At 37.9% G+C, this 22,076-nt stretch overlaps 1 protein-coding gene across 3 annotated transcripts in view; it reads left to right on the top strand.

The window, feature by feature from the left end:
* LOC101637714 (transmembrane protein 56) overlaps positions 1-20,475 on the top strand; it is a 61,434-nt gene extending 40,959 nt beyond the window's left edge. For all 3 annotated transcript variants that reach the window (XM_012730148.1, XM_004689517.2, XM_012730149.1), the window contains exons 6-7: positions 3,618-3,691; positions 14,730-20,475. In XM_012730148.1, coding sequence (XP_012585602.1) covers positions 3,618-3,691; positions 14,730-15,048 — 393 coding nt within the window. In that variant the 3' untranslated portion in view covers positions 15,049-20,475. The remainder of the gene's footprint in view (positions 1-3,617; positions 3,692-14,729) is intronic.
* The last annotated feature ends 1,601 nt before the right edge of the window (positions 20,476-22,076 follow it).

The raw sequence follows: 22,076 nt of genomic DNA, 5'->3' as shown, positions 1-22,076 counted from the left end.
TCTGAGGAAATTGGAAATTATACCTGGAAAGAAGATAGATGTGTATTGACTTTCACTGTTTGAAGTGTTATCATATGAATAGGAGATTTGGGATCACCAGGACCAAAAGCAGGACCGGCAAACGTAAGACAGCGACGGTGCAGATTAGTTCTAGAACGTGTCAAACAGCAGCCCCACGAAGGAGTAGGCTGCATTACAAAATGCTACATCCTTCACCATGTAGTTGCTCAGGCTGAGGAGTAAATTGGAAGGGCTCTTGTAGATGGGTGTAAAAATCTGTGGGTAATAGGACCAGAGAGCTTCAGAGGACATTTCAGCCGTGCCATGCTGTGAAGTTAATAGGTGGTGCAGCGGGTAAATGCAGCACTAAGAAGCTAAAGCCACTTCAGCGCAAGTTCAATCCCTGGTCCCGGAGGTGACCCACATGGCGCGGCAGACCTCTCCTGACCCGCCCGCTGCTCCCCTCAGCAGTGTGATTCATCGATCTGCCTGTTCTGCTTCGTATTCTGTCTCTGGTGAATCCCATCACCATCCCTACACCTCTGGCCTGTACCCCAGTTCTGTATGCATAAATACATAAATCTTTAAAAAAAAATAAGGTGGTGACCAGCTGAGTTATGTTTGCATATAGTTGAGCCAAGTGAGGGCAGATTTGTTATCATTTATTACATAAACAAAAGTTTTCCCTTAGAAGTATTTATATTTCTTTTCGACATTTTTTTTTTCCTGCAGCAATTATTAAGTAACATGGACTGCTTGAAAAGGCATGGTTGTTGACATGATTTAGTGTGTATAATAAAGTTGCAGTATCAAGTCTACATTCCTTCCTGATTAGCTGTGTAGTGGTCTGTTTCTTTTCGCCCATTTCTTGGCACTTTAGGCTTGATCCTGTAGCCCTAAGTAAATAGCCAGGTGTCAGGTAAAGGTTTTACTTGAGGTGGAAAAGCAACTCTATGTAGGTAGGGAGGAATAGGCCCTAATTTTAGGACATGGACTTAAACTTACTTATTCTTCTTAGTATTAACAAAATTTACCTAGTTAAGTTTTATTTTTTAAGATTTATTTATTTATACAGAACTGGGGTACAGGCCAGAGGTGCCAGGGCAGTGAGAGGATTCACCAGAGACAGGGTGGGAGCAGAATAGGCAGACTGGTGAAGTGCACTGCTGAGGGGAGCAGTGGGCGGGCCAGATGAGGTCTGCCATGCCATGAGGGTCACCTCCTAGGGCAGGGGTCAAACTTGTGCTGAGACAGCTGTGCTTTAACCTGTTGCACCGCCAGGAAGGGCCAAAATAACTTTTTTTTATAACATGCTTTTGACAATCTCAAATTCTGTGTTACACATTTCTTTAAAAATTGAAATTTGTGGCCCTTCTTGGTGGCACAATGGGTTAAAGCACAGCACTAAGAAGCTAAAGCCACTTCAATACAAGTTCGATTCCCACCCGGGAGGTGAACACATGGCGCAGCAGACCTCTCCTGACCTGCCTGCTGCCTGAAGGACTCTTTATGCTAAAAGATTGTGGAGGTGATTCTAGTGAGCAGGCAAGGTTCAACTCAGAACACATGAGGAGGAATTGAGTTATGGGTGGGACGGTAGATGAAGCACAGAAAATACAGGTATTTGCACAAGCATGATCTGTGATGGCACCTGGTGCAGCTGGTGGTTGTTAAAAGGGTCAGGGAAAAAATTCTAGAGGACTGAAGCAGATATGCTTTGTTCATGACATAGGATCTAGTGGGGTGATTGCAGAGTTCACCAGTTCTGATTTCAGAGAAGGGAGTGAGAACAGTGGTTCTCTAACTCTAATGTGGGTTGGTAATTCCTGAACAGCCTGGTGAAAATGGACTGCAGGTCCCACCTCCAGGGTTTCTGATTCAGTACGTCGGGGATGGGGCACTCTTGGCAAGTCCCCTGGTGCTGCTGCCATTGGTCTGAGAACCAGTGAGCTAGAAATGAGTTAACTAGCCATTCTCCTTTGAAAGAGGTGAAAGAAATTAGGGAGAATGTAAAAAAGAAAAGGATTTATTCCTTAAAGTCTAAGGGCAGTTCAGATCAGTGTTATTGGAAAAGAAAACACAATAAAAGTCATGGATGGAAAGGTGTCATTATTATCTTTCAGCAGTGCAGGTAATAGCTATTTAATTAGTGCTATTATATTACATTTTCCTTTCCTTATCTATTCTTTCCAAAAGTCCTACATGCCTTAAAAGCATACATTAATATAGCCTATTGAATGTACATGGTCAACAGAATTAAAGGACTGAAAGAAACAAAAATATTATAGTTAAAACTTTAACTAGTATTGTTACTCTTAATTGCTATTATTAACTAGGACTATTGTTTTATTTAAATAAAAGCATTTATTGTAACAAAAGTAATACAGCTAACATGATTTTTGAATAAACAACCATTCTTCATATTTCTGTTAAATGAATAGCATGTGTGTAAATGCTGCTAGTGTACTGTGTATTTTGGGACAGGTATGACTATGCTCCTGCTGACTGTCTAAGGAGCTGGGCACACCCAGGGTACCGTGCCCATCTGGCCCATGAGGACTCGTTTTCTCTCTCTCTCTCTCTCTGTTTGGCCACTCTTTCCTTCTTCCTCAACATTTTCCAGTTTCACTAAGGATAGTAAGTCTAGGTTATAAAGATTTTAGATTAGCCTTGGGAAAACTAATTCTGATAATCCAGGTCTGTATTTTTAATCTGTAAAGTACATGGAGAAGTACTGAAAGACCTCAGATAAAAAATTCATCCATTATTTTTTAAATTGCTTTATATTGTTCACATTTAGAAGGCAGCATGTGTGGTATGTATCTGGCAGGAAAACTTGTACAATGTTGGATAGGTGGCAGGTGGGTAGGACAGTTTCCTTTCATGTGCAATCATAATTCTGGTTAAACCGGAAGTGCTGGAGTCTCTTCACTTAGTAACAATTTTAAAGTATATTGAATAAAATCCTTGGAATGGATGCTTTCAGTTTTCCTTCAAATGCTTACTAACTCTGCTATACTTTTCCTGTTATTAAATCACTCGTTTGTCCTAGGCATCATGTTTCTAAATTCAAAAAGTGCCAAAAGTGTGCGTTTTCTATGTAGGATCTTCTGATTGACAAATACCTTTTTCACATCACATCTGATAGTTCAGTGTTGTTTTAGCTGAAAAATATACAGCTGCTCACAGGCTTATACATGGTTATTTAGGATTTTAAGTACAGTTTTGAGAGTTTTTTAAAGGTGTTTTTATTAGTGAATTAAAAAAAATCCTCTTAGCTATTAATTGTCCCCAAAACTCCTCAACTCCTAAAAGATACACCATTTTGTCCTTTGAGAATGCCATTAAGAATAGCTATTTGCAGAATTCGTGAGTTCAACATGAGACAGCTGCTTGAAAGCTGTTTTCCTAAGTGAACATAATTGTACAATATGCTGACTTTCAAAAATGCTGTCGAATTCTAAGGACATATCTATATTCTCATGAAAAAGAAAATCAGCTCGCAGACTTGGTTTGTTTTGATGTTTTATTCTAGGAAGCTCTCAAATGTTTCCTCAGCACTTGGAAATTCTGATAAGAATTTTATTCTTGACATTTGTTTTCTGTTTATCACCCAGACTCGTGGAGCACTGCCGTACGTTGGGAATTTTCGCCTGCTTGCAGAACTGTCCAGCCCTTTTGTGAATCAGCGGTAGGTGGCAGCTATCTTTCATGATTTCAAAGTCATACTTTTTATTTTCAGTTTGGGGAAATTTTCCCCCCAAGATCCTAAAGTTATATAAAAATGAGAATATGTGATATGTATTATTATCATTTTGTACAAGTGAGAAAACCAGACCTTGGGTAAGAGAGAGTAGCTTAGCCCAGCTTCCCTAGCTAGAGACCAGTGGTGCTGGTGATGGAGATCAGATGATGTTGGGTGTGTGGGGTTCTTTGATGGTTCTGTGGAAGAATTCAGCAGACATTCCTATCCATCAGCACACAGCAAGTTTATTAAAGAAAAGAGAAAAAGGAAAGATGTCTGCATAGACATGCTGTATTTTGCCAGGGCAAGGATTCGGGTTGGTCGGTCTTCTAAAATCAATAATCTTCTCTGCTTCACCTCTGGCTGAGAATCTTCTCTGACCCCCACCTTAGATTCCTGGAACCTTCCATAGCTGCTTATTTAAGATTTATTGATCATCCCTACCCCACCTCTGGTGTCTGTCCTTGTGAGACCTTCTATTCTAAATTTTTCTACTCCAAGTTTCCCTCACTTGCAGCTGGCTTTGGGGAGATGCTGGCTTTGGGGAGATGCTGTTTAGTGCATCTGGTTTTAGGGCATACTCTCTGATGTAGACTGCAGGATGAGCTGTGTTCACTGACCCCAGGGTTGAGTGGGGTTCTGCCTGGGAAAGAATAAACACAGCTTCTAGTTATCTTGGCTTAGTTCATATTTCTGACACTGACTTCCTCCTAGCCTTAGATTCTGATATTAACATTATCTTATTTCCTCATTTGGAAGCAATAGCCCATTTATCTTAGGTTGACTGAAAACTTGCAAAGGAGGCAGAGAATGCTCCTGTACATCTCCCCAAGTTTCCCTTTTTGTTGACAACTTACATTCCTATAAGCATTGGTCAAAACTAAGAAACCAGTATTAATATATTACATTTCTATTAGGTGAACTCTAGACTTTACTGTATTTCATCTGTTTTCTCCTTGGGGTCCCCTTCAAGTCCCAGGACTTAGAGCATTGCTATGTCTCCACAGTCCCCTCTTTCTCTGGTCTTCATTCTATGCTTGTGACTGCAGCAGAGGTAAGGAGTGTTGCCCAATCTGGATTTGTCTGTTCTTGTGGTTACCTGGATCGATGAGTTCGACAGGAGTCCCTTGGAGAAGAAGGGCCCATCTTGCCACATTAGCTCTGTGGGTGTCTGACACAGGGTTGAGGTGGTGGTGCCAGATTTCTCCACTGTGAAGTTTTTCCTTTTTACTCTTCAAAGCCCAGAAGGAATTATAGCCTCTCTCAAAAGGAGAAAGAAGTTAAACTTCACTTTCTGGAGAAAGGTAGTTGCTCATTTTTGACAACTGATTTATTATTGTTATCCTTTATTTTGTTATTTAACAAAGCCTTTGATCTTCTTTCCCATGTCGTACTTAGCTTTTCCTCTCACCCCAGACCCATGGCCCTAGCTGAAGGCCTGCAGGATCTCCATGGCCTGATGCTGCATTGGCTTTCTAATCGGCTTCCCCGGGTCCAGATCCTCACTCCCTCAGTCTTCCTCACTGCAATACCAGGGTAATCTTCCTGGTGTTCCCCTTCAGGGGTTTACTTTCTTACTGAAAACTATATCGTTTAGATGCCTCTCTGACTTTTGAAGGTCAATATAATGTGCTCCGTATGTCTCCAGTCCTAGTTCTTACTACTCACTGAAGTCATTTTTATGCTGTCTTACTCTCTCATGCATCTATGGAACATTCTCACTTCTCTTTACTTTTGTCCTCTGCTTCCCTCCCCCCCCACCTTTGAAAAATATATCTATTCTTCAAGTCTTAGGTCAAAATACGAAACCCATGGGAAGTTCCCTTTGTTACATGTAGCCTTTTGTGACTTAGTACAGGGATAATGCAGAAGACTTGTGTCAGATTAGACTCACCAGGCAGAGCTTGCCCTGTATCAGGTTCACGGATGGTCCCAAAGACACAGTTATCACAAGGCACAGACAGAGCAGGGGTGTGTTAGAACCATCAACATGGCTCCCTTGGTCCTTATTTGCACTGGGGACCCTCTGGAACAATGTTACCAATGTGATCTCTAAGCGTATTTCTAGATAAGTGTACTTCTCGCTTAATGGGGTTATATATGTAAAGTACCTGGCACGATACAGATCCAGTATGCTAAATAGCTGGTGTCCCATACTAGCTAAAACCTAGCTTAACCCAGTTTAGCCTTAGCTCTTGATTTAATACACAAATTGTTACATAGCTTGTGACATTCTCCAGCAGGTCAAACCTCATAAATCTACCCATTTTAGGTTCATTTACCTTAAGCAATCCTAGACTGAGTAGATCTAAAAGCAGTCTATTGAAGACTCCTGTCTTGAATACTCCTGATGAGTCATCTACTTGTCAGGTCTGTCATTAATGTGTTTACCAAGCAGCCTGGTCGTCTGTCTTTTTCTTTTGCCAGAGGGAAGTTGGTGCCCATACAGGAGAGAATGGATTATAGATCTGCTGATATGCTTTTTCTCTCCCAAATACTTGTATACTCTCTTATTTTGCTTGCCAGTCATTTCTTCAAGAAGAACAGTTCTGGGGGAGAGGCCTTTTAAACCAAAAACATTCCTCTGCCATCATAATGTGAACGTGTGGAGGAAAAGAGTGGTTTTTGAAGTCAGAAGACTTTGGTTCAGATCCAGGATCTTCCACTTGCATTGTTTGCATCTTCTCACAGCCTGAATTTTCTTACCCATAAAACAGGCATCATGATACCTGTAGATGTTATAGTTAGTTGTGAAGCTTAATGGGGTTATATATGTAAAGCACCTGGCACGATACAGATCCAGTATGCTAAATAGCTGGTGTCCCATGCTAGCTAAAACCTAGTAAGTACTGGAAGAGCATAGCTCACAGTTTGCTTTCTTTACTTTGTCCTGGCTTTTTGACAGCTAGGTTTCTTCCTCTTTCATCTTGCTGGAATTGTTTGAGTTGCAAAATCCATCGACCTCTCTCTGGTGTCCATCTTACTGTATCTCCCTGTGGGCTCAACACTGTTGCTCACCCCCTGCCTTTAACGCCTCACTTCCTTTGTCTCCACGATTTGTCTCCACGATGCTGCCCTCACCTGGATCTTGTGTTTCTCTGCTACCCTCTCTGAGTTTTCTTCAGAAGGGACAATTCCATAAATACTAGGGTTCCCCAGAAGCCTGTCCTGGGGCTCACTGATATTCTTTGTGCGTCTCCCTGCTGAATTCTTCTATTTTCAACACTTCAGTGGTTACCTCTTTGCTTCTCATGTTTTGTGAACTGTATATGAATTTCCGAATCATACAAACTCACCTTGCAATGCCATCTTGTCTTGCCTTACTGCTGTGACCTCTGCACAAGTTATTTAACACAGTTGCTTTCTCTAGAAAAAAGAGCATATGTAATATAACTACTTCCTTGTAGTGTTGTCAAGGGTTTTCTCCTCCCAGGTGGCACATCAAATGCAGCATGTCTAAAACAGAATGTGACATTTTCTGCTCTATTCTTTTTTAAAAATTTTATATATTTATGTATATATATATTTACATTATTCTTCATTTGGTACATTTTTCATCTCAGTTGGAATCCCCATGGACTTCCCCCCACCCCTTCACCATGTGCCTTAGACGCTGCTCTCCTGTTCAGTGTGGGCCCCAGCCTTGCCCTGGGCTGCCCGCGCCCCACACATTGGTGTCCTCTTTGGCTGTTTCTCTTTCACCTGTAACTGCAGCATCAGGTCCTGCCGTATCGCTTCCCAAGTAGTTCTTGCCTGTGCCCTCACCCGTCCGTGTTTACTGTCCCTGCTTTAATTCATTCTCTCTTGCCTCAGCTGCTGGACCAGCCTCTAGCCTCGTGACTGTCCAGACAATACCAACAAGCCACATGTGACTACCCACATGGAATTAAATACCAGATTGCTTTGTTCATTGACCCAACTCAGTTGTTTTTTCTCAGAAGCATATTTTTCTTAAATAAAATCTTTGCTGCACAACAACAAAATTAAATAGAGTTTAAAACTCAGCTCCTCTAAAAAAAAAAAGGCAACAAATGTTCACATGTAAGTGCTACATAGCCTCATGTGACCTGTGGCCCCTGGAGTGGGCAGTGTGGCTGGAGAACATTCCCATCATTGCAGAACATTCTCTTGGACAGTGGTGTTCTGGAAGTTGGCAAACTGGCTCACGGGTCAAACCCGCTGCCTGTTTTCTGTGCTCGGGAGTGAAGATTTAAGACCCAGCCATGCTCCTTTGTGACTGCAAGTCAGAGCTGATGAGTTGTGGCAGAGTCGGTGGTGGCTTCTAGTGTGGCGTTCTCTAAACTGTCTGCCTGGCTCCTGCTCTGTTTCCCTCTCACCTCTCTCTTCTGTTACTATCTTCACGCCACCTCCTAAAACACAGTAATTAACATGCAGCTCCCAGGTTGTGTCCTCGCAGTGGCTGCGCCGAGCTAATCCCTCTGACACATTTTCCCTCAAAAATCTCCTTTCACTTCAGACTTGTCCACCTGCTGGAAAGGCACCTGGGGTAGGCTGGTGTCCATTGCTAACTTCCACCTAGTTGCAGGCAGGGTGGGGGCCCATACCTGTGCTTCTGTATTAGGGACATACTACGCCATCATGGTTAAACATTTCATCATGAAGCCTTCTCTCTCTCTCTTTTTTTTTTTTTTCCCTTTCTGTCATTTAGCTCTGCATTTCATTAGATCAAGGGCCAAATTTTTTGCAAGTCTGCATGGTTCAGCATCCACACATTGTGTGGTACATAGGAGTTACTTGATTGCTTTTTGAATGAATGATTCCTAAAAAGTGACCTGTTAAGCTCTAGCAGCCTCCATCTCTCGAACAGGATTCAGATGATGAGATTGGAAAGAGGAGAAAATGACCTTTGACACTTAAGGGAACTCTAGTTTGGTTTTGGCTGTAACTCTTGAAGAAATCATAATACTATACTTAATTCTTTTATTTTTATAAGAAAAATTTAAAAATTTTGAGGCTCTTGTAAATTAAGAAAAATGAGAAGTGGGGCTGAAGTATAAGTAAGAAATGGCATGATGAAGCAGCAGGTAGATTATAACAAACCTGAGCTCAGCTACTTAAGCACTGTTAGAAATGTTCATAGCTTCATTATTTTGTGTATAGTTTATGGCATTTTTATATTCTATTTTAGAGCTTTGAATGATGTAGGGTGCATCTGGTATGGTGTAGAGTAAAGGAAAACATAGACACCTGGACTGCAGTTAAACGTCTACTGCTGAGTTATATATACCACGCTCTTGGTTTCTTTTATAAAAAGTCATTGAATAAAGGTACCTTCTTTCTTGCACAAGTACCCTTACCTGTTATTAGGACATTTTTATAAATTGCCATTAAATTTATTTAAAAATTTTCAAAAACTTTGTATCTGTGCTCTTTAATGTATTCATTCTAAGTGTATCTGGACATCGTGATCCTATATTTCTAAATCCTTTACAGTGCTGTAAAAACCAGTGTAACCTCAATAAAAATAAAATTGAATATTTCCTAAGTGACCAGTTCCTCCTTCTGGGGACTTTTAGTCAGGCATCTAGTGTCATGTTTATGTTTGAGAAAATAAGCCTCAAAATTAATGAGGTAGTAAAGTAGGATATTGTATGAAAAAGGGCAAGAAAAAAAGTGCTAGTGTTAATGGTAAAAACACCAGTTTTCAAAATTGTTGAGCTCATAGATGAGATCATGAATGAGCTTTTCTGTCCCTGAGGACTATACCTATATAAAAAAAATTTTTTTATTGAGGTAATGGTTGTTATAGGGCTCTGTATACAATTCAGAAAGATAGGCTTCTGCCTCTTAGGTGTGTGTTACCACACTCTCCCACAGTCCTCTGCTCATCTTTGTCTATTGATGTTTACCTAATTGGAAATTTAAAATTCTTTGTTAATTCAGTAAATATTGAAATATTACTTCATGTTAAGATAATGAGGTTTTTTGTTTGTTTGTTTGTTTTTGCATAGAAAAACTGTGGTGTAGGCTAGAAGTGCTGCGGGTGAGAGAGTTACCAGAAACAGAATGGGGAGCAGAACAGACAGATCTACTGAAATATACTGCTGAGGGAAGGAGCAGGCAGGTCAGGAGAGGTCTGCTGTGCCCTGTGGGTCAGCTCTCTGGCTGAGATGGCACTCAGGCCATAGCAGTGATGGTGCTAACTTAACCCCTAGGCCAACATGGAGATCTCATAATGAGATTTTGGGTTTTTATGTGTGTGAAAAATAACTGCACTATGAAAATGAATATAATTTTATTGGGGACAGTGTCATTGTACATTTGTGTGACTCTTCAAAATGTATCTTGAGAAGATCTAGCTGGATGCTTAGGTCCAATTCTGCTTTCAGTCTGTTGTGAAATGCTGTTTTGGTTAAGAATATGAAAAAAATCTCACCTCTCAGAATTAATAATGTAGTTGGAAAAGGGAAGAGCATTGTTCTAATCTTTCAAATAATTGTGGGTATTCTTCTTTAATATTATACCAACATACACCAAGAGTTAGTTTCTTAAAGGTTAGTTAAATGCAGGCTCTGAAAACTTATGAGTGAACATTTTGTCCACTGTTATATCCAAATTCACTGTACTCTCTTACACTTTGAATCAAGTACATAAAAGGCTGTAGATACATGGCAGTAAGGATAACATATTTACTAATATCATTTTGTTCCACTGCCATGTTTTGTACTCAGAGATCAAGTTTATCCACCAATACTTTGCACCATCAGTTTCAAATCAGTACAATGAAAAAGACAGGTGATATTCTGGTATTATTGCAAAAATAGACACCCCCAAAGTCTCAGGCGTCCACTGGCTGCATTTTGAGACCATTATTGACTAGTACTTGTCATGCAGACTTTCTCAGAAAAGGTAAGTTGGGGTATGCCTTTAAATGTTTAGATATTTTTTTATAGATGGAGGGGGATCAGAGGCCCTCCATTTGAGTGAAAGGCCTGCACATAAGTTTTTGGAAAGTGGCATTAATACACTGTGTGGAAGAAAATTCGTAGATCTGTAGGGCCAGAGAGTATGTCTTACAAGGAAGATGGACATGCACAGGGGTGTAGATGCCAGGGAGCTTGTTGAATGTGACTGAGCATACGGTGAGAAGATCCAACAATGAAGAATGATGTTGCAAAAGTCACCTGGAATGATTCTATTTGGGTAGTTGTAGTAAAGATTGTAAGGCTTGAGGTAAAAGGTTGGGTTCGTGGGTTAACATTCAGCTCTTAGTTGTGTGAATGAAAGGCATAGTTTCGTTAGTCCAGAAAATAAGTGGAAGCCCAAATTATACTGTAGGGATAGAGAGATGATAAAATAGAAATTTTGAGGGAAGAAATAAAGCTGGCAAAAAGTAAGAAATTAGAGATAGAGTAAAGGGACAATTTAAGGTCACACTTGTCCTGTACCTGGAGGAATGGCCCCTTGAAAGGAGACAGGGAGTCAGGAAGACTCAGAATGAAGGCGATGACTGCTTTAGAGACACTGGGCAAGAGCACACACACACAGCATCTGAATGGAAGTGTTAGAAGAGGCAGAGAGAGAAATTTCTGAATGGGCAGCTAGAGCTTGCATCTGAAGCTCTGAGAAAAAAATGGTATTTAAAAAATAAATTTGAATATTATGTAGAGTGAGGGAATAACAGAAGGAAGAGTAGATAAAGAAATACTTCAGAAGTTGTAGCAGAACCAAAATAATATGGGGATGGAGGACAGTGTTTCTCAAGCTAGGTTCCTAAACTCCTAAAACTCAGAATTAATATTTATTAAATACAGTCATTTATTTAATATAAAGAATTATGTTTGCAACCAAGCTATAGCTGGGGTCAGCTCAGGGCCAGTCTCTGAGTAGCATCCCAGAAACAGTACTGCATCTAAATCCTTCCTCACTGGCAAAATTCCAAGGACTTCAACAAAGATGCAGTTTGTTATGCACAGCAACGCTTCTTAAAATTCTCTTCATTCCTCTTGAACTCACAGCATCTCCTGGACCCACAGCTTCCTGAGGTTCACTCCAGCACTGCCTGACTCTTGATCCTAAAACTCATCCAACCACCACATGGAGACAGATTCTTTGCTTATGTCATTTTTTCTCAACCTATAAGTAGCTCTTTCTCCTCTTTCCAAACATGAACTAAACTAGGTAATATCCTGTTTTTACACTGATTGTAGAGGGGCCCACACTGCACAGTCAACAGCCAGGAAACAGATTCCTTTAGAAGGGGGAGGAGAAAAACCTAAATGGCCAAAGACAGATTTCTGTGTGGGACTAGCAGAGGGTACCAACCACACACAGTTGGCTGGCTTTTCTTTTGTACCTGTCTTAATGATAATTCTATTCAAATTTCCTTAGTTTTTACTGAAGGACATTTTTCTATTGACACCAGAATACATCACATTTTGCTGTCATTTCTCCCTAAATTCCTCTTGGTTGTGACAGTTTCTCAGGCTTTCATTATTTTTGATAACCTTGTCCATTTTGAGGATTTTTGATCTGGTGTTTTGTAGACTATTTCTCAGTTTGTGTTTGTCTGATGTTTTCCTCATGATGAGATTTGAATTGTGCATGGGGTTTGAGGAGGAAGACTACAGAGTACCATTCTCATCACATTATGGCAGGCCTGTGTGCTGTAAACATGACTTACCACTAATGATATTTTCCTTGTCACCTGGCTGAGGTCGATTTGATCACATTTCTCAATTTTTCCACTCACCTGTCTTCCATACTCAACTCTTTGGGAAGAAGTCACTATGCAACCTTGTCTTGAGGAGACAAAAGTTATGCTTTGTAGGTCTGATAGTTACATAAATTATTTACAATTACTTTTCACGGGGAAGTTGTCTCTTCTTGCTCATTCATTCATTTATATTGCTGTGGATTCATGGGTGTGTGCTTTATACTTTCAGCTATAATTCAACTCTAAATTATTATAGTTCTCACCATGGGGAGCTCTTTTAGATGACTTGTGTGTTTCTTTGATAGACCTTACTCACTTTGTTTTTGAAAAATTTCTTGCTTTGAGGGAAGAAATAAAGCTGGCAATAATCTAGGGTCATACTGTATAATCTTTGTCCCTGACCTAGAGTTGACCATTTCCCAAGGGGCCCTGTCTCCTTTTATTGAAGAATGGTATTAGAAACCAAGATCTGTACCCCAGGGGTGCTCATTGCTATGGGGTCTCTTTGTTTCTGTGCCATCTCAGCTGGCAACTTGGAAATACAATAATCTGTGTTAAGACTGAGAAACCTGATCCCCACTTTCATATTCCTCATCAAACAAGTTTATTTGTTGAATATCAATATACATTTATAATGGTTTCAGAATTGTTAACCCATTCCCCTAGGAGACACAGCTTCAGCAACTAGAACATAAAGTTTTTTTGTCTTTCAAAGTTAATTTGGATCAGCACTGTTTTTACCTCACTTTCCTCAGTGAGTTTATGCCATGCATTTGTAATGCTGATATAACATCTTATTACAGCCTGAATTCCATTCTAGCATCCTACAACCTTCTCATTGATTTTTTAAAAATTGCATATACTCTTAATGTTGTTCTGTGGGTTTTGACAAATACATAATATCTTATATCCACTTATACAGTATCAAACAGAATTGTTTCACCACCTTAAGCTATCCCCTATTCTACACACTCTTTCTTCTGGAAGCTTTGGCAACCAGTCTGTTTGCTGTCTTTATAGTTTTGTTTTTTCCAGAGTGTTTTATTTTTTTTATATATAGAATCATATAGTATGTATTGTTTTCATGGACTTCTTTTATTTAACAAAGTATAGTTAAAATTCATCCATGTTCTCAATACAAATTGAGCATTCCTTTTTGTTGCTGAGTAGTATTCCATTATATACATATGCTATCATTTTCTTATTCATTCACTTTTTGAATGGCATTTTGGTTACCTCAAGTTTATGGTGATTATGAATAAAGCTGGTTCACACATTGGTGTGCAGGTTTTGCATGAACATATTAAATAAATTTCAAATGAGTTGGAAAAATACCTAGGAGTATAATTGATGGACAATATGCTATGAATATATTTAGTTTTGTAATGGACATATTGTTTTTCAAAGTAACTTTACCATTTTGCATTCCCATTCCAAATGAAAGAGTTAGTATTGTTTCATATCCTACTCAGCAATTGATATTGTCAGATTTTTTAAATTTTAGGCATTCTAGTAGATATATAGCAGTATTGTTTTAATTCACATTTTTCTGACAAATGATGTTGAATATCTTTCTATGTTATTTTCCTTCTGCATATCTTCTCTGATGAGGAGTTATGAGCTTTTTCTCTGTTTTAATTGGATAGTTTCTTGTAAGTTCTTTAAATATTTTGCATACACTTAATTATATGTGTATTCTGTAAACATTTTCTCCCAGTGTATGGATGTATTTTTAATTCTCTTAACAGTGCCTTTCACAGAGAAAGTTTTTAATTTTAGTGAAGCCCAACTTAGTATTATTTTCTTCCATGGGTCATATTCCTGTTGTAGTATCTAAAATTCTGTCACAGAACACAAAAGCTTACATGTTTTTCCTGTCTTCTTTTAGAAGTTTCTAGAAATTTCTAGTTTTGCATTTTAATTTAAGCCGATGGTCCATTTTGAGTGTTGAGGAGACTGTCCTTTTCCATTGAATTACCTTTGCACCAAAAAACAAAAATAAGTCGATATAAGTGTGTAGGTCTATTTCTGGGCTCCCTGTTTTGTTCCACTAATTGATTTGTTCTTTCAAAAATAGCATGCTATCATGATTACTGTAGCTTTATAGTAACTCTTGAAATTGGGTGGTGTAAGCCCATCAGCTTTGATCTATTTTAATATAGCTTGGCTATTCAAGGCCCTTTGCCTGGCCATATAAAAATTTTAGGGGGATGGTCACTGAATTTTAAAGACTAAAACCTAAAATTAAAATGGCTAAGCTGCAAAAATGTGGGCTGGATGTGATATTTCTTTGATTTTTTTCACCAGGTGGTTCTATGAAGTTCTAGGGTATCCTAAATTTTGCAAAGCTAATGTCATCAATGGGATTCTCATGACCGTGGTGTTCTTCATGGTGAGGATTGCCGCCATGCCGCCGACCTATCTCCTTCTCTATAAAGTGTTTGGAACAGAACCCTACATGAGGCTTGGATTTCTAATCCAGTGTTCCTGGATCACCACTTGTTTTGTTTTGGATGTGATGAATGTCATGTGGATGATCAAAATTTCAAAGGGGTGCATCAAAGTCATCTCTCTCATCAGACAAGAGAATGCCAAAAATCGTCTTCAGAATGGAAAGCTTGACTAACAGTGGGGCTGTGATTCACATACTTCATTACTATCTGCATTGTATCTGCTGATATGATGAATTCTTGGCATGTTCTTGTGCTTCTTTATTAATTATACTTGTTACTCAGTACTTCAGTGTCTTTTTTTAACCTTTAGAAAAGAGAAAGTAAAGTTAGTTTTTATCCCCAAATTTCTGATTTCCTTCTGCATTATGAGCATGGGTAAACTCTTAAAGGTTTAAATAAAAAATATACACATAGTGGTGACTCTTTTCAGGAATCTGTTAATCTGCATTGGTATTTTTCTCTGTGACAAGATGATCATGCTAATTTGGTACACTTAACTTTTATGTCACCAATTTTGCTAAAAGAATGGAAGATGCTTTTAAATCTAGAAATAGCTGTCAACATTTTGTTGTTTCATACTCATTTCTTACTATGACTGTCAATGCCTGTGTAGGGTTTATTTTCTAAATTGTTCAAATTCTTTTTTAGGCTATTAGAAGTGATGTATTTTTCATTTCAGATATGCTATCTGTTAATGATACAGTATTTTACTTACTTTAGGAAATTTTGCTACTTGGGCCATGGAAAATAATTCCTGTACTTTTAGGTTTTTCATATGTTATTTTCTTATTTTGATTTTTAGCATTTTATGAAAAGATAGCTTTTTATTTTATAGTAAGGTTTAAGGCAGATCTTATAGACCTTCCTAAGAGATCCTCTAAAAAATGCATGTTATAGTTGACTATTTAGGCTAAGTGGAGGAATGCATTAAAAAAAAAAAAACCTGTTTTAACATTGCTTTCCCCATCTGCTTCTCTTGTACTTTTTCTATGAAAAATATATCATTTCTATTTGCAAAATCATCTTAAAGTTCAGAACCTAGCATCATCACTACCAAAACTTCATGCAATATGTGTTTATCATGCTCCAAAGGTAGGTCTATTCTTGAAACAAAACCACAAAAAAATCAGTATTCCTGTTTGATTCACAATTTGCACCCTATTTCATGAGCATTTTGAGTGCTTTGAATGTCTATTTTTCTTAAAGAAAAATTTTATCATTTTGTCCAAATATTCTGATTATCAGTATTGTCTTATATGACAATAAATGACTCAAGACTGGTTTTTTTGTTTTTGTTTGTGTGAATAGATGTGTTTGCTTTTGATTCGGTTCTTGCAATCTTAAATGCCTATATGTTATATAGTTAGCTATTGTTGCCTTTATTTATTTTTCTCAGATATCTGACTTTAATGATTGTTCTTACCTAAGAAAAAATGTTGAATTTAACCAAGGGTGAATACTTGAATTTAATCAAGCCAAATCAAAAGATCAAATCCATTAAGTTTCTCAGTTTGAAAGAGAATATTTGACTCACACTTTGTGTTGTGCTGATGAAGAGAGGCTGGATTTATCAAGACTTACATTTGTTTGACTTGGTAGCCCAATGCGGAGGGAACCTAATACATTTTACATCTTCAAAAAGGTCAGTAACTAAATGATAAGATGATTGATTGGTACATTTATGTTTGAAAGACAACGTGATGTAAAAGATGGATATCTGTTTTTAAAGCTACTAATATTACATCAATAATTTGTTATTAAATTTAGTGCTTTCCGCATCAGAGGCACTTTAATATATATTGGTTGTTTAGTGGGGGCCGGGAAGTATGTGGTTTTATCTCATTCTTTTCTCTTTTTTGCCAGAAAACGATTTTTAAAAGGAAACATTTATATTAGAAAAATATTTTGGAAAGCCATTCCTTGAGACAAAATTTGAAATATTTTTGACTCTTTGGGTATTTCTATAGTTTCTGAACACAGATTTTAAACCCACATCAAAATAAAGACAACATAAAACTATGATACTATTTATTGAGTATCTGCATAACAGTTTCTTTTTTTATATTTGCTATGTCACGCGTAGAATTTTATTTTTGTTTTATGGACAGTATTTTTCTTTCATGTAGCTACTCACTAAATAAGTGTATTTAAAACACCAATGTTTTAAACTAATGTTTGTGGTTTATACTTGGTTAACAGTTCTTATTTAGTGCTGACTGCATGAAACCAGCCAACCTCCAGATACAATATTTAAACGTAGATTCTTCATCTGTCCTTATACAACACATATGAAGTGCAAAAAGCCCACAAACTGCTAGGCCTGTTTAAGTCAGACCTGTCCAGGAGCTATACTTCGCTCTTTGTACCCACCTACCTAAACTACAAGTAGTCGAAGACAACATGTCATTGATTAAACAATGAATTTTTCATTTGTTAAATGATAAACTTTTTGCTAGATATTTTACATATTAAGTATTTTGACTACATGGATTCATTTAATTCTATTAGGCATTCTAATATTTAACAACTGTTAACGTCTTTATAGAAAATAAAAGCAAATTGGTACAAATTTTTAAGCAATTATATTTTTGTAGAAAAAGATTAGTGACAACCTGTAATCATAAAGATGCATTTTGAACATGTAATAGAAAATAGTAATTCTTACAAAATTTTGAAAATGAATGAAAATTAAATAGCATGCAAGATCATAGATTCTGCATTAGATACTTTTTTTTGGAACTTAAAAAGATGATGACCTTGAGTTTATAAGAGTTTGCATTCTTGTGTCTAAGATCTTTTTAAGGAGTCTTAGTGAGTCCTGTTTTTATTCATTTAAAACTCAAATGGAGTGACGTGTGTGCAAGAACACCAATTACTGCTTAAATTATGAAGGAGACTTACAGAAAGTAGAAATTAAGTTTTTATTCTAGTTGGATATACTGGCCCTATGTTAAAAGAAAGAACCACATGTTTACCATGCCGAAGGGGGGCTGATACATGACGGATGACCCTGTACTGCTGTAAAGAGCTAGTTTTAGAAACCGCCTAGGGTATAGGCATTTGAATCAAATCATTTTCTAAATTTTCAGTAATCTCTTTGAAATCAAGTTTTTGCTAAAGTGTCGATTTTAACATTGTACACTTTCTCCTTGGTGTACCTGACACCAGATGGGGCTTCGCACTGGTGTAGGAGCCAGATTTACCGCCGGTTCCACCATTAGTTTCACACTGAGAGAACATTCTTTTCATGGAGATATGTAGGGAAAAGTGTGTTGTGATATTCATGTTTCTTCTCTTTCACACTTGAGAGAAAAACATGGTCCAAGAGATACTTTTAAAATAAATATTTGAACAAAGTTCAGTTTCTAGGTTACTTTTCTTTTTAATTTAAATCCATTTATTTACTTCTAATTGCAGTAATATTTGAAAACCCCCATCAGGTTACTCTTAACTCCAGGTATATGAATATTCATTTGAATAGGCTTTAAGTGGTTTAGTGTATTGGGTGAAATTGAAAAGTCCGTGTAACTGTTGAGAACTATGCATGATGCTTCTTAGAAGACTTACGTGTTTTGGTTTCATAAGAAGCAAAACTTATCAGAGGTTGGCAGTATCTATCGACAGGGACAAACCAGCACAACAGTGAGACCCAGACCCTTCCTGTGTCCCAAGGCTTTGGGCTCAAGTTCACCCTCCAGCCTTAACCTTAAGCGGCTGGCTGAGACACGCTAAAGCTACTGAGAGTGAGTTCTGACCCGAAACACGTGTGATAGTGAGAGCCAGCAGGACCTGGAGCTGGAGGCAGGCGATGCCACAGCTGCTTTTCCCTTCAAATCCTTGACGGTTCTCCCTGAAGTTTTCTCTGAATCCTTCCGCTTTCCCATCTCTTGGGCCTAATACCCTGAAGTTTCCCTAGCCCTTGCTCTCTCATACCAACCTTTCCTCTGTCAACTTTTGAGGCCTCTCCTTTCCTGTAAGCTTCCAGTCTTATTGTGCCAAGTTTAAAAGTAGATCATTGGAAAAGCAACATAATAAGTTTAAGCAGCTCTCACACGAACCATAATCTGTTAAAAGCTGTAAAGCCAAAGCCGGTTAGCATTAAGAAGACTTGCTTACAACCTAAGGCAAAACTAACGTTATGGTTTGCTTGAGAAGCATCTATAATCTCTTAAACTGGTTTAGAAATAAATGCTTGGCATTTATTTCAGCTGAGGATTCATGGAAGCCATATAAGTTATCTAAATGTTCTCCCCTAAACCCAATGGGGGGGGAGGGGGGGGAGACCCTGGCTAGCACTGTGTTAGAAATATGTTCTAAGAAGGGATACCGGTTTGTGGCAGCACTATTGAATCTTGCTCTTTAATTGAACAGATTCGGTTATGAGCATGTTTCTTTTACAAACTTACTAGGGAATGGATCACTCAGGGTCTTTTCCAAAGTAAACACCTAAGGACTTGAGTCCTGTCCCTGTTTAGGTGACTTCTCAAACGGTCTCTCCTGGCTCTTAGAGTAAATAGCACCTGTATTGGAAGATCCTTTGGGTAGCAGAGAACTGAAAGCCGCTGCTGAAGGTGGTTTGTTTGCATTGAAGACGTTTACACTGATCCCCCCTGAGCAATTAAATCAAACCTTTGATTTCAGGCCCTATATGTTTGACCAACAGCAATGAGGAATATTTCTAAATCTCAAAGATAAGTAAATATACCTCTGGCTGAAAACTCATTATTCATCTGTATTTTTTGTTGTTGTATCTTTATGTAGTTCTTTGTAGTTAAGTGTGCATAATTAAACTGTTTGCTACTTATTCGTTAATGCACTCTAAAAATGTAACTGTAAATAAAATATGCTATATATTTTCTTGCCTAGTTTGCTTCTAATATGATTGTGTCTATTTTTTAGTTAAGGAGTTTTTGCATAGATAATACTCTTACTAACTTGTAACTAGAATGAGTTATGAGTTTTTTTTAGCAGTTACTAGTAAGAATTTGTAATAATCATGACTTTTAGACATGGATTTAATTTGAAAAATTTACTTGAAAACTGCAGTAAATACTATAGCTATAGATATACATTTACCCCCGAGAACATACAGCATTAATATTTGTCAAGATTTTTGAAAGTCTTTCAAAATATATTAGACATTTTGGGAACACATCTAATTTATTTCCATAAAGCTGAAGGTTTTTATTTATAAACTGTATGAGTAATTTATAAATCAGTGTTACTTAGATTTTATTAGCAATTTAGTATTATTTATTTTGGTTTCAGGTTGTGCTTTATTTGGAAGGATTAACAACTATCTCTAAGTATTTCCCTTAAATTTTTGAAATGTTTGTATACTTTGTATGTGTGCCATTTCAAAGTATATGCAAGTACCAAGCAATAATATGCATGTTAAACAAGGTTGGTATACTTTGTCATGATAATTTCATTTAATATTAATTTTAAGAATGTGTATAAAATCAATATATGTAAATCACCCCTCCTCCAATGAAAACACTGGGGTTTTCCTGTGTTACAACACTATTAGAATGTGGTGCAAAGCTTTGTATTTTGTGAAAAAAATAATAAAATCACAATTATTTAGTGCAAATGTTTGAGTCAGCAAAAAATACCTTTTAATAGTAATTAATGAGTAGATGGATAATAAAAAAGATTTTCCTTGAATCAAATCATCGCCCCTAGCACTCTAATCTTAAAGGTAAGGTAATTATTTCTTCTTCAGATTGGAGTGCCTTACTCCTTTTCTTCTTTTTTTGTCCCCCCTCAGCCCTGTAACCAAGGAGACACTGAAGACACCTTAGTCACTGTGCCACTGGGAGTAACATTGCAGCCTCATCAATAAGCCCTTTTAGATTATATAAAATGTTGGCAGTTATGTTTTTAATCTACTTCCCTCTGTCCCTTGGACATCTCATGTGGTCTGCAGTGCTTTTTGCCAAATGTCTTGGCTGGGATTCCAATCTTCTCAAATTGCTTGTGGTCTTAAACTTACATCTTGGTCTGAGAATATCCCATAGATCAGGAAGCAGAGTTCTACTTGAATAGGACACTGAAGTGCTTTGGACTTTGGAGAGTTTAATGAGTCATGCTTCAGAACATGCCTAAAATGTTGTGTCAAGACTGGCAAGAGAACAGCTGACTTTCAAAATTAAAATAGCAGCCACAGCTGTCAGTGGAAAGAGGCTGCAGGTAAAATGACAATGATCCAGACCCCCCTAAACAAGTGTAAGTGGACGTTCTCCCCCAAACCTCAGGCTGTTTGGGAAATGAGTCACCTTTTATTCTCCCTTCTTGAGTCTTTACCAAGATCTACTTACTGCTTTCCTTCCCTTTTGCTGTTCCTTCAACATGCACAAAATAAGTGATGTGGCAAATCTGCGACTTTTCTAATAGAAGCTGAGGGTCTCGTGGTATCTCGTGGTATAGATACTCTCCCCAAATTGGACTCTTCATTTAAGACCTGTGCATCTCCCATCTGCGAAGGCCTTTGTTGCACGGTGCTCCTAAATCCTCCCCACCTGGCTGAAAAGCCCCTTCCTCTTTTCAGCTGCCTGCAGCTGAATTCTGCCATATCTAGTCTTGTCATTTTATCATGTCATTGATTAAACTCCAGAAATTAAGCAGATATTTTCCAAGAAGGAGACTGAGGGAGAAATGAAAGTAATCAAGGGTGATGAGCTACATTTCTATCAGTGATAAAGTTAAAAGTTGGATATTTGGAGGGAGTGATAGAGAAAAAAGGAGAAAGGACTTCAGTGCATAGGAGAATAAAGTAGGAAAGTGCTACGTACATTGTTCTCTGGGTGACATGAGCTTACCAAGTAAAAAAATAAATAGTGAATTTCTTATGTAGTCTAAGAATTTTTATGCTTTTACATTAAAACATAAAGCATGCCTAATTCACTATATGCACCTCTACATATGCATGTGTGTATATATGGGTTTGTTATATGTATGTCTACCTGTAGATAAACCTGTTTATCTTCGCAGTGTTTTACTCGCAGTCTGCAGCCAGTTGTCTCCATGTAAAGGTAGGACTGAGGAGGCTTCAGTGGCACAATGGTCCTTGTGGACCTACAGCCTGAATCTGTGGGAGACCCCTAGTTCTGATCTATGATAGTTAGTTAGCCAAAACCAAATTCCTGGAATAATTTGTGTTGTCAAGCAGGCTTATCATGAGAGAGCTTTTAGAAGATGA

The sequence above is a fragment of the Condylura cristata genome, unplaced genomic scaffold, assembly GCF_000260355.1.
Source record: "Condylura cristata isolate star-nosed mole 26May11 unplaced genomic scaffold, ConCri1.0 scaffold00026, whole genome shotgun sequence".
NCBI lineage: Eukaryota > Metazoa > Chordata > Mammalia > Eulipotyphla > Talpidae > Condylura > Condylura cristata.
Note: the sequence above shows the minus strand (reverse complement) of the source record. Positions and strands in the feature narration are given on the sequence as shown.